Source organism: Bison bison, unplaced genomic scaffold (assembly GCF_000754665.1).
Source record: "Bison bison bison isolate TAMUID 2011002044 unplaced genomic scaffold, Bison_UMD1.0 scf7180017859304, whole genome shotgun sequence".
NCBI classification, from domain to species: Eukaryota; Metazoa; Chordata; class Mammalia; order Artiodactyla; family Bovidae; genus Bison; species Bison bison.
The window spans coordinates 1490949-1504958 of NW_011489876.1; the positions used below are offsets into that span (position 1 = coordinate 1490949).

Here is a 14010-nt window from a genome sequence, read left to right on the forward strand (position 1 = left end):
ATGCTTTTGAACTGTGGTGTTGGAGAAGACTCTTGAGAGTCCCTTGGACTGCAAGGAGATCCAACCAGTCCATTCTAAAGGACATCAGTCCTGGGTGTTCATTGGAAGGACTGATGCTAAAGCTGAAACTCCAATACTTTGGCCACCTCATGTGAAGAGTTGACTCATTGGAAAAGACTCTGGTGCTGGGAGGGATTGGGGGCAGGAGGAGAAGGGGACGACAGAGGATGAGATGGCTGGATGGCATCACCGACTCGATGGACGTGAGTTTGAGTGAACTCCGGGAGTTGGTGATGGACAGGGAGGCCTGGCATGCTGCGATACATGGGGTCACAGAGTTGGACACGACTGAGCGACTGAATTGAACTGAACTGAAGTAGTCATCCAGCTGAGGAATTGTCAGTTTGGGATGCTGCTGGTTGACACATCTGTGTTCAGGAAGGAGATGTACAGGCAGATGTGGACTAAAATGATGACAAAAGAAGTGGGCATGTAGGCTGAAATGCTTGACTCAAAGGTGTACAGTACAGGCAACAGATTCTAGTTAAGTTCCTGTTAAGTTACTCTAGCTAGAGGTTTTGGGTAAGCAGAAGACATTTCTCAGGATGTTTAATTTTTAATAGTTTTCTTTATTATGAGCAAAGTTAGATGTGCTGAGTAACACTTAAAAAATGTATAAGCCTTTAGAACATGAATGCTTATTGAATTTTGCATGTTATTTGATATTTGGCCTCATTCCCTTAGGTTCACAGTTAACAGAAGAATCTCTATAGTTGGATTTGGTTTATATGGCTCTATTCATGGTCCCACGGATTATCAAGTGAATATACAGGTACACTTTTTTCACCCACTCTATACCATCTGAAATATATAACAAGTGTAATTTTGCAGTAAGGTACTGTTTTGATGAAATCCAAGTTTCAGTATAATTATCAAAGGCATCAGAAAGCCTACTAGTAGCATTTTAAGCCTAGAGGGTTCCTTTTTACAATTGATCTAAAGTGTGTGGTTTCAGAAAATTGGGGTCCTGGGGCTCTTAACAGAAGCATTCACTATAAGGAGCTCTCCTTTGTCCGGGAAGCCCTTCTGTTAGCCCTTCCTATCTGCACTGGCTATCTGCAAACCCCCACCTGCTTTCTTCCTGATACTTGAATTCTAGAGCTTGAAACTGCCTAATTCCCTATAACTCCTGGTGACATCTCCAATCTCTGATGGTCTGTCTGTGCCCTGCCCCATTCTTAGGTCTGCTCCACCTCAGTTTTTTCCGATAAGGCATGATCATTTACCCTTGAAGAAAGTGAAGCTCTTCTCTCCTTCCCTCCCAGTCCACCAGTGTTCTCCACACTTTCCATTGCATGCCCTAGTTAGTAAAATTATTTTTGAAACACATCTACATTGTACTTTTATCTACTATACACATACACCTATGCAGTACTATACTAATTTTATACATAAATAAACACACAAAGGAAAAAAGGAAGTAAACAATATTTCAGACTTCCATAAACAGAAAATACTGCCCTCTAAAATGTTATTAATATTCTATTTTTAATAGTGAAAACATGAGTGAACTTTGTGATCAAAATGCATCATTAGTCTTTAGGACCACACGACAATTCAAAGACCTTGTCTGATGACACCCAGAAAAGATACTTCACTTCTTCACAAAGACTCACAAAGTAGCCCAGTCATGTCCAACTCTTTGTGAACCTATGGACTATACAGTCCATGGAATTCTCCAGGCCAGGATACTGGAATGGGTAGCCTTTCTGTTCTCCAGGGGATCTTCCCAACCCAGGGATCAAACCCAGGTCTCCCGCATTGCAGGCAGATTCTTTACCAGCTGGGCCACAGGGGAAGCCCAAGAATACTGGAGTGCGTAGCTTATCCCTTCTCCAGCGGATCTTCCCCGCCCAGGAATCAATCTGGGGTCTTCTGCATTGCAGGCGGATTCTTTACCAACTCAGCTATCAGGGAAGCCCCCTCACAAAGATACCTCATTCCAAATGGAAGAATTGCTTTATTGGCTGGGCTAATGAAATCATGCTCATTTTAAAATCCTGTCCACTAAAATCTAGTGAAATTCAGCTATAAATTTATATTGTTCATATTAATTCGTTGCTCTTATAAATCAGAAAGTTACAGTTTTAATATTTTTAACAAATAGGTTCAAAAGCCACTGAAATTTGTTTATCTGAGAGATTTTAAAGGTTAGAAAATAAAAAAATCACAGAAGACCTCTGAGGGGTATAAAGATTTTCATGATCACTCCTGGTTTTACTGTATATATTGTTGCTGCTAACTGCTAAGTCTCTTCAGTCGTGTCCGACTCTGCAACCCCATAGACAGCAGCCCACCAGGCTCCCCCATCCCTGGGAGTCTCCAGGCAAGAACAGTGGAGTGGGTTGCCATCTCCTTCTCCAATGCATGAAAGTGAAAAGTGAAAGTGCAGTCGCTCAGTCGTGTCTGACCCTCAGCGACCCCATGGACTGCAGCCCTCCAGGCTCCTCCATCCATGGGATTTGGAATTCCAGGCAAGAGTACTGGAGTGGGGTGCCATTGATAGGCATAGTACCTCCATTATAATGTTCTGAGGACCAGTTGAGACGATGCCTGTAAAGTGTTTGAAACAGAGTCTGTTGCTGTCATTGTTGCTCTAGTTTTATAATTTGATTCTCACAATAGCCTTAGGAAGAAGGCAAACAAATTTTTTCCCAAATTAAAAGGTAAAACTGAGTGGCTTGCTGTAGGTTGCATTGCCACAGCCAAATTTTGTGTCTCAGCTACTTTATTCCCGGGTGCCAGCATGTCTTTTGTTTCTTTTAAATTTTTTACTGAGCTGTGATACAGTGTGGTCCCTCTGTATCCTTGAGCGGTTGGTTCCAGGACCCCACATGGTTACGAGAACCCATAGATACTGAAGCCCTTTATATAAAATGATGTCATACAGTAAGCCCTTCACGTCCACAGGGGCCAATTGTATATACAGAAAAGGACACATAGTTATAAGTGTGTGACTTCCTTTCCATTTACTGTGGACTTGCTTGTGTAACCAGTGGCCTGATGAAGGAACAGTGCAATACAGCACCCCAGACATCCTGCGTGATCTTTTCTGGTCTCTCCCCGCAAGGTAGCCACTGTCCCCATCTTCCACTGCATGTACTGGTTCAGCCTGTGTTGCTATTACTCTCTTTATCTGAAATATGCAAAAAGATGGTTTTGTGAGCCTTGGCTTCCACACATACTGTCTTTGCATGAAGACTTTTCTCTTATAACCTGGACCTCTGGCTTGAGCTTTTAAAACTCTTCTGTGGAGCCTCACCACTTCCTGATAAAATCAGTGTTTCCTGTCCTCCTCCACTTCATCTCAAGCACAACTCTCCTACTGCAGGTGCTGTTCTGAATTGTTGCTGTTTACTTGTCTTCTCATGACTAGAAGCTCCTTGAGGGTGTCTCAGTGCCTGGCACAGGTTATGGGACAGACAGAATTATCATATTTTAAATATCCACATAGGATATTACAGGAATTTCCCATCAACAAGACAGAGGCTTCTGCTGCTGCTGCTGCTGCTAAGTTGCTTCAGTCGTGTCCAACTCTGTGTGACCCCATAGACAGCAGCCCACCAGGCTCCGCCGTCCCTGGGATTCTCTAGGCAAGAACACTGGATTGGGTTGCCATTTCCTTCTCCAATGCATGAAAGTGAAAGTGAAGTCGCTCAGTCGTGTCCAACTCTAGCGACCCCATGGACTGCAGCCTACCAGCCTCCTCCCACCATGGGATTTTCCAGGCAAGAGTACTGGAGTGGGGTGCCATTGCCTTCTCCAAAGACAGAGGCTAGCAAGGAGTAAAGGCTCATTTCCCTCAGGTTTCTAAAATCCACACGTTCTTTAACACCAGTTCCCAAGCCATGTGTCCTTTTTAGAAGCTCCTCTTCTACAGCCAAGGCCGGTGAATGCGTTTTCTGACAGCGTGTTTCAAGCCATCTTTGGTGGTTAGAGATGGCAGAGAAAAATGACAACAGAAAGTAGAAGCCTGCTGTGCTGTTCCTAAGGGCTTCATATTCTTTTCTAGGAAACTTTATTTCAGTTGATGTAACTTAAATTTAACTTTTCTTTTAAAAATTACAGATCATAGAATATGAAAAAAAACAAACACTGGGACAAAATGATACTGGATTCAGTTGTGACGGAACTGCTAACACATTCAGGGTCATGTTCAAAGAACCCATAGAGATCCTGCCCAACTTGTGCTACATGGCATGCGCAACACTCAAAGTAAGAGTCTTCCCGAGTGTTCTACCTGGTGAGCTGCAGGGCCTGGGGTTTCCTCCTGCATGTTGCAGAGCACGTGTTTCAATAGCAGCTGAGAATCACTCACAATAAATCCTTGGCGGAAGCAGGGAAGGCAGGAAGCTGGGAGCTAAATTGTACCACGGCTTTGAGAAAAGCAGTACCTCTCAGCACAGCTCTGCTCGGGAGAGCTGTTAGTTCTCCACAAGAATCTAGTAGCCCTTTGTTTGATCAGGAGATTGCAAGTTTAATAGAAGATAAAACAGTTTTTTTTTTTTTTTTTAAACCATTTCACTGTTCTCTAATACCCGAGCTCTCCGTTCAGTATTTTTAGTCATTAATTAGCTTGTAGCAGAAACTACATTTTTCAGTAAATGACTTGGCATAAATTTTTATACAAGAGCTATAAAGAAATAAAGTAGATCGTTAATCTAATTGAAATGCCATGTCCAGTTGAGTGCTTATTAAATGAAAATGACTAATGAACCGTTTGCTCTCATTTAGGGTCCGGATTCCCACTATGGTACAAAAGGACTGAAGAAGGTGGTGCACGAAACACCTACTGCTAGCAAGACTGTCTTTTTCTTTTTTAGTTCTCCTGGCAATAATAATGGCACTTCAATAGAAGATGGGCAAATACCAGAAATAATATTTTATACATAATTCAGCTTTATAACATCCAGCTGAACAATACCTAATTCAGCATTATCATACACCCCGGCTAAGCAGTACCATGCAGTCTAGTCTCAACGGCATAAAGAACTGGTCACAAAAAAAGAGTTGGCGTGTTATGAATATTTATAACTGTAAGATAAGAGACATTTTGGTTTCTTAGGTAAATAAATGTTGACTTAAATCTCTGCATGATTTAATGGGTGATTTCCATTTTCTTGTAACCTTAAGGGAAAAAAGAATGGGTTTAATTGTTTTTAAAAAAACAGCTGTTTCAGCTTTATCTTGTATAATTTCTTAGATCAGCTGACTCATGATATTTCAGCAGTTTTATAATTGAAAGATTCTTGTTTTATGTAGCTTGTTTGTGTTTTTTGTTTGTTTCTGTTTGAACTATTTTGAAGGTTACATAAAGAAGGTTACATAAGATGAAGTAGGTCAGTATTTCCACAGAATTCCTACGAACTCAAGTTAATTTTCAGAAAATGAAGAAAGCTGACTTCATCCTTGGAGTTTTTAAATATCTGGTTGTTAGCATTTGGCATATTGCTAGAAATAGGCTTAACAAATGCCTCAGAAAATTTTGAGTGCATTTATAGGAAAAATATTTCATAATAATCTAGTAATATATTACATAGTACAATTTTAAACGATAAATTGAATTTGTACAAATTCACAGTAATCTGTTATGAACAGAGGATCTAAAGGTGTACTTTAAGACTGGATTCTTTATCACGTAATCTTTATCACTTAAAGTTTATAGTATATATAAACTATACCCATCTCTCTGAATGAGGCATGCTGTTGAGAATTCCCAAAATTGAAGTGATGATGGTGATGGTGGTGGTGCCTGGCTAAACAGACATCATCAATTCAACATTTGGTGATAATCTCATAAAGGAAGAAATGGAATGAAATACTAACATCTCTAACGACTGCTTTGATATCCAACAGAATCACACCTGCTGGAAAATATACTTTCTGAACACCTACACAGTTCTATCCAAGAAATAAGATTTAATATTTACGACCTCACTGTCACAGGTGCAGCTGCCTTAGGAGGGAATGGAAAGTATATTGGCAGGATGATATTTATACACTTTTATAAAGCAAAATTTTTATATAAATAACTTTCTTTTTCTTTCCCTTGAAAATGATTATCTCATTTAAAATGTATGTATAATTAAGCTCTATCAAATAGTTGTGGAAGATGTGCAGAAATCACAATTCTCTTTAGTATCAACTTAAAAAGAATTTTTTCTAAATGGTAATTAGGATAAAAAAATTTCCATCTAAAGTAGTATTTCACTGGATATTTTCATGAAGATAGGGAGGTGTGTTGGTGGCAGAGGTCTCTTTAAATGGCTAGAGGAAAAGGGAAATTTTTCCCTCTCTGGTAATATGATCTTAAGACTGTAAACCTCAGTTAACTGGAATAACTCTGAAATGTGTGGTCTGGTAAACTGAAGATTAACCAGCAAACACTCTTTAGTTTTGCTGGAAAGTACGACTGCAGAAAATACTTCTGCCTTAAAAAATACAGTATGCCAGAGGTAAGTTAATGTTTTTTGACGCTTGAAGTATTTCAGTTGCTTCAGATGTGTTACACTGAACGATTGTAACTGAAAGTAGTCATAGAAGGCACAAGAAATGGAACAGTTTACTGATATGGGACATCCCCTGGAATTATAAATAAATAAATATTATCCTTTTATTTTTTGTTACTTGTCTTTTTTTTCTAAAAGTGTTTGCTGCTCAGTTGTGTCTGAGTCTTTGTGACCCCATGGACTGTGGCCCACCAGGCTCCTCTGTCCAAGAGATTCTCCAGGCAAGAATACTGGAATGGGTTGCCAAAGACACTGTTTTGAATAAAAGTTCTAGTTAATTGAGGTTTAACATTATTTTTGTTGATGTGTGTGTATGTGTGCTCAGTTGCTCAGTCAGTGTCTGACTCCTTGCAGACCCATAGACTGTAGCCCACCAGGCTCCTGTGTCCACGGGATTCTCCAGGCAAGAATACTGCAGTGGCTTGTCCACTCATCCTCCCCGCCCCAGCCTGGTCAGCTCATTGCAGAACAGGCCAAATTTGAGAATTCCTTGGCCTTGATAATAGGTTGGACTGAGGGGACAGAGCACAAAGGCTATGGACATTTAAATTTTTTTAAACGCTGGTGCCAAAGAATTTCTGCCCAAAGGGAAAAAAGAACAGGAGAGAGTCAACCAAGCTTTCAGAATAAACAAATTGGATTTAACAAGAGAAACTTTTTTTTTTCCCAGCATGTCTGTGGACTGCCATCTCTTATTTGATGGCCATTTGGAGATCATTTCAAGTCCATTCCATAATTGTTTTCTTGCTAAGCTTCCTTTATGCAGAAAAATCATAATACAGTTAGGATGCTTTCAGAAGTCCCCAGGGAAATTAATTTGTTTACAGGATTGTGTATCGTACAGTTAAACCAACAAGGAGGAACAGAGGCTTTCTCTATGCTGCACTAAAACCACTGCCCTGCGAGGTCACAGGCAGGCAATACTCTCAGGGCCCCAGTGAGCTCAACAGGTGCTTTGTTTTTTGTTTTTTTTTTTGTTTTCTTCACAGTTTTAAAAATTAATTCTTATTGGAGCACAGTTGCTTTACAGTGTTGGGCTAGTTTCTGTTGTGCAACAAAATGAATCACCTGTACCTATACATACGTGAAAGTGTTAGTGGCTCATTCGTGTCGGACTCTGCGACCCCATGGACGTCAGGCTCCTTCGTTCATGTGATTCTCCAGGCAAGAATACTTGAGTGGGTTGCCATTTCCTTCTCCAGGGCATCTTCCCAATCCAAGGATCGAACCTCAGTCTCCTGAATTGCAGGCAGACTCTTTACTGTGTGAGCCACCAGGGGGGCCCATATATGTATATGTGTATGTATGTGTATATACTATGCCTTTTTGTGAATTTCCTTAACATTTAGTTCACTACAGAGCATTGAGTAGAGTTCCCTGAGCTGTACAGCAAGTTATCTCATTTGTTACCTATTTTATATGGTGTTCAGTCACTTTGGTTGTGTCCAATTCTTGCAACCCAATGCACTATAGCCCACCAGGCTCCTCTGTTCATGGGCTTTCCCAGGCAAGGATGTGGAGTGGATTGCCATTTCCTTCTCCAGGGTATTTTCCTGACCCAGAGATGGAACCTGGGTGTCCTGCATTGCAGGCAGATTCTTTCCCAGCTGAGCCACCCTCTATTTTATACATAGTAGTGTGTATATACTTAAACCCTGGCCATCCAGATGCACCCTAGAGCCATGCTTCTGAGAGTTGCTTCCACATCATCCCCACAGGGGGACTCTTCAGCTCAGCTCTCTGCTCTGGAATTTTGGTCATCTTCCCAAGACTGATGAGTGCAGCACAGACTGACACCCCTTCTGTAAGCCACCCCTGCTGCATCCTTGCTTGTGCGCTCATGAACCTCTCTCCATCTTAAAACCACACAGATGCTTTGTGACACATGAGTATTATTCCTTCAGCCTGAGGTGAACCTTGACAACACTGAAGCAGATGGCACTAGGAGTCAAAAATAAGTGCACAGGGACTTCCCTGGTGGTCCAGTGGTTAAGACTTCAGCTTCCACTGCAGGAAGTTCAGGCTCGATCCCTCTTCAGGGAGCTAAGATCCCACATGTCTCGTGGCCAAAAAGTCAAAACACAAAGCAGAAGCAGTGTTGTAACAAATCTAATGAAGACTTCAAAAATGGTGGTTGTCCGTTTTAGTTGATAAGTTGTATCCTGACTCTTGTGACCCCTTGATCTGTAGCCCGCCAGACTCCTCTGTCCATGGAATTTCCCAGCCAAGAATACTGGAGTAGGTTGCAGTTCTCTTCTCCAGGGGTTCTTCCCAACCCAGGGGTTGAACCCAAGTCTCCTGCATTGGCAGATGGATTCTTTACCAATGAGCCATACCAAAAAAAGAAAATCTAAAAACTAAGTGCACAAAATTGAGAGATGATAAACTCACATAAGGGGCTTTCCTGGTAGCTTAGTGGTAAAGAATTCTTGCCTGGGAAATCCCGTGGGCAGAGGAGCCTGTCAGATTACAGTCCATGGGGTTGCAAAAGAGTCAGATACAATTTAGCAACTAAATAATAAACACACAAATGATTGGTCTGTATCATCCAACAGTGCACTGTTAATAGAGAATTTCCACTTGACGGCACTGAATCATATATCTTAATTGTCTTTCACATACACCAAGTCTGCATTATCACAGTTTCCGAATTTGCAGGGCAGAAATTTAATAAGAGTGATCATAATTAGCTCTAGTTTGTCTTGTTAAATCTCAAGAAAAATAGTGCTAACATTTAATCCTTCCTGTGATCAGGCTGGGACCATGCATTCAATCACACAGTGCGTTCTCCCTCAGCAGTCAGCCTACTTGCCAGGGAGCTCCAATAAAAATGAAAACGAATTAGTGACAGTTGTATGTTGAGTTTAACACAGTGCCTGGAGCATTGTGGAAACCTGAAAAGCAGCAACCTCACCATGGACGCATGGCTAGGAAGGTTGGAGTTTAGCAGTTATATATGAACTATTGTTATGACCATCATCACCATGACTAACATTATTTCAACTTGAGCCTAAAAGCTTGATTAGAATGGTTTTGAAATTATTTATTTTTCAAGACCTGACCTGGTTCATGTAGAGAATCTGTAAAGAAAGTATATTGCTTCCCTATGTTTCTGGACCTTGCAGGCTGCTTCCCTCATCCATGGCTGACTGCAATAAATGCAAACACCCACAGTTAAATTCTACACTGTTGATTGACTACTGTGGCATGTTAATTAGATTCATATGCTTTTTGGAAAGAGGAGGCATTTTCACAATTTTATTTGTAGCCAGATTAAAGAGCACACGCGTATCTGTTAGATAATTCTGTTATATAATTAGTAAGCAAATTTGCAATATACTTTCTTTACAAATAATTGCTAAACTCCTACCTTTCTAGCTGTGCTTCCATGGTGAGGTTTAAATAATATCATTAGAGACACAACAATAAAACAGTTGTCAGTTTTTAGGTTTCCACTATGCTCCAGGTGGGCTTCCTAGTGGCTCAGATGGTGAAAACTGCCTGCAATGAGGGAGACTAGGGTTTTATCCCTGGATCAGGAAGACCCCCTGGAGAAGAAAATGGCAACACACTCCAGTATTCTTGCCTGGAGAATTCCATGGACAGAGGAGCCTGGCATGCTACAGTCCATAGGGTCACAAAGAGTCAGACAGGACTGAGTGACTAACATGCTCCAGGCTCTGTGCTAAACTCAACATACATGCTATTACTAAATCTTTTTTTTTTTTTTTTTACTTTTTATTGAAGTATAGTTGCTTCTACAGAGTTGCGTTAGTTTCTGCTGTACAGCAATGTAAATCAGCTACATGTATACATATATCCCCTCTTTTTTGGAATTCCTTCCCATTTAGGTCACCAAAGAGCCTTGAGTAGAGTTCCCTGTGCCATACAGTAGGTTCTCATTAGTTGTCTATTGTATACATACTTATGTATACATGTCAATCTTAATATCCCAATCCATGCCACACCCCCTTTCACCTTGGCAACAACTTTACAAGGTGATTTCCACTTTACAGGTAAGAAAAGAAAGGCTCAAGGATAATCAGTGACTGTTGAGAATTCTCTCATAAGCTTCTAACTTTTGAATAAAGATTTGAAGGAAGAAAGCAGGAATTCCACCCAGTAGAAGCAGATATGTTTCTTTTTTTATTTTTTAATTAGGGGAAATCTACAGGAGCACTAGGAACTGAGAAAGAGAGCCTTCCACACACTAAATGCTTCAAGAAGTTTCTAGAAGATAAGGTAAAATGGAAGAAGATTAAGGAATGCTCTGATGACCACTTTAAAACTTGTTCATAGAAAGTGGAAGTGCATTCAACAGAAGCTTGCTGGAGTCCACTGTTCAGTCGAAAAATTGTGTCCAACTCTTTGCAACCCCATGGATTGCAGCACACCAGGCTGCCCCGTCCTCTGCTATCTCCGAGTTTGCTCAGATTCATGTCTACTGAGTCAGTAATACTATCTAACCATCTCATCCTCCATTGCCCCTTTCTCCTTTTGCCTTCAGTATTTCCCTGAATCAGGGTCTTTTCTAGTGAGTCAGCTCTTCACATCATATGGCCAAAGTATTGGAGCTTCAGCTTCAGCATCATACACAAATTTATCAAATTTACTAGATTGATTCACGAATGTCCTTAGAGTTTATGTGTTCTAATCAAGACCCAAACAAGGTTCACTTATTACAAATGGTTGTTAATCTCTTTAGGTTCTTTTAAAAATATATATTATTAATATTAATGTTTTACTATTAATAGTATGGTACCTATATCACAGTAAATGAGCCAAATTGATACTCTATTATTAACTAAAACATACTTTATCAGGTTTTCTTAGTTTCTGCCCTGGATCCCATCCAGCTACTACATTAGGTTTAGTTACCTTGTCTCCTGAGGCTGTTCTCGACTGTGATGGTTTCTTGGCATTGCTTGTTTGGAATGGCTTTGATATGTTGGAGGATTCCTAGTCAGTTTTTTTGTAGAATGTCCCTCAGCTGAGATTTGTCTGCGATTTTTCTCATGATTATCCTAGGGTTATTGCTTTTTATATACACTCCCTCTATACACTCCCTCCATTGCATCACATTTCCTCCTCATGTTACTGTGAAACCATTTCTAGATCTTATGTAATTTCATCTATAGTTGTATGTGTTTATTGCACTTTTTATATATTTATACAAAATCATAATGGCTCCTAAGACACAATTAATGGTAATCCTCTAATATGAAATATCTAATAGATACCAAAATTTGTTCTATAGTTTTTATAGTGTCTTTGTTTGAATTAAAATCCCAATAATGGGCACATATTGCCATTGGTTGCTATGTCTCCTTTGGGTATTTTGTTGTCATTTAGTTATGTGTGTAGGGGGGGAGGGGTATAAGCAGGGGTCTTTTTTTCCATGATATTACTTATCTGGGAAACTCAAAATATCTCACCAATTATACTCATGGATTCCATATGACCTCAAGAAAATTAATCACTCTGCATCAGACTCTACATCTTTAAAATGAGAATAATTAGACATGAATCCAATTAGTAATCATTTATTATATCCCCATAAGAACAATGACATTATTTAAATATTTTTAAAAATAAAGTTTTAAAGTCATTTTACTATTATACAGAGCATATGATTAAGCATATTGAAGATGGCCTTGAGATCAGGTACACATATGAACAACATGAAGTGATACACAAAGGTTTGGTTGGGCCAGTTCAACCTATCCAGTAGTCATGTATGGATGTGAGAGTTGGACCATGAAGAAGGCTGAGCGCCAAAGAACTGATGCTTTCGAATTGTACTGCAAGGAGATCAAATCAGTCCATCCTAAAGGACATCAATCCTGAATATTCATTGGAAGGACTGATGCTAAAGCTGCAGCTCCAGTACTTTGGCCACCTGATGCAAAGAGCCAACTCATTGGCAAAGACCCTGATGCTGGGAAAGATTGAGGGCAGAAGGAGAAGGGGACGACAGAGGATGAGATGGTTGAATGGTGTCCTCAATTCAATGGACATGAGTTTGAGCAAATTCCAGGAGATAATGAAGGACAGGGAAGCCTGGCATGCTGTAGTCTGTGGAGTCTCAAAGAGTCAGACACGACTGAGCAACAGAACGACAAGTTCACGCTATATTTTATCATCAGCAACTGGGAAAATGTTTGCTTTATAGTTTTTTCTTTTTTTTTTTATTGGAATGTAATTGCTTTACAATGCTGTATTAATCTCTGCTTGCAACAATGTGAATCAGCTGTATGCATACATACATACATGAGCCTCTTGAGCCTCCCTCTCACCCTCCACATCCATCCCACCCCTCTAGGTCATCACAGAATACTAAGCTGAGTTCCTTGTGTTATACAGCAGCTTTGCACTGGCTGTTTATTTTACACATGGTAGTGTATGGAGGGAGAAGGCAGTGGCACCCCACTCCAGTAGTCTTGCCTGGAAAATCCCAAGGATGGAGGAGCCTGGTAGGCTGCAGTCCATGGGGTCACTAAGAGTCAGACACGACTGAGTGACTTCACTTTCACTTTTCACTTTCATGCATTGGAGAAGGAAATGGCAACCCACTCCACTGTTCTTGCCTGGAGACTCCCAGGGACGGGGGAGCCTGGTGGGCTGCCGTCTATAGGGTCGCACAGAGTCGGACACGACTGAAGTGACTTAGCAGCAGTAGCAGCAGCATAAGAGCATTCCACTTCCTTGAACCCCTGTTACACTGGTATGATATTTCAAAACTCAAAAACAGTTATATCTTGATATAATAATTTTTTTTTTTCATTTGGAACAGAGAAGCAAAAAAAACCAGGAGCCCTATTTGTTCAGTTTCTTCAAGGAGAAAAATGAAACTCTTAGAAAACAAAATACATGCACCTCATGGGCTCTTTGAGTCACTATTTGTTTGCAGGAAAATTTTTATTTTTTTTTCAAATATGACCTTTCATTTCATATAACAACAAAACACAGAATTAGAAGAAACTAATTTGAAATGATGGCTTATTTCTACCCAGAAAATCTGAATACAAAGGAACCAATGGGAAACACAATGATTAGAGTGCCAAGATTTTAAGAATATTTTAGGTTTGCAAATAATAACTAGAATGCTTGCAATTTCAACAACATATTTCTATTCTGATAAAGAATGTACTTTTCTAGAAGGCTTCCAGTGTGGCCGCCTCCTGCTGGAGGCCTGGGATGCTGGAATCAGGCCACTTCCGGTGTATCTTTATAGGAGACTGGGCTGCACTCTAAGAAATTCCTGGGTCTCCCCTTCATCCTGATGATCATGTGGCCAGAGAAATTGATAACACTGTTGTTTTGCCTGCTGAAATGTGTAATGATACAGATCCTTTCAGTTTCCTGATGTGGGTGAAGTGTGGAGCCCAGTGATGATTTCTTCTTCAAGAAATGTACATCCTAGTTCCCACATGAGGGTGAG

General features: G+C 40.4%; 1 protein-coding gene across 1 annotated transcript in view; it reads left to right on the forward strand.

The window, feature by feature from the left end:
* Positions 1–6676, forward strand: part of BTBD1 (BTB (POZ) domain containing 1) — a gene marked incomplete at its 5' end in the record, with an annotated part of 52754 nt that extends 46078 nt beyond the window's left edge. The window contains 3 exons of the mRNA XM_010831021.1: positions 745–832; positions 4129–4275; positions 4795–6676. Coding sequence (XP_010829323.1) covers positions 745–832; positions 4129–4275; positions 4795–4953 — 394 coding nt within the window. The remainder of the gene's footprint in view (positions 1–744; positions 833–4128; positions 4276–4794) is intronic.
* Positions 6677–14010: the final 7334 nt, after the last annotated feature.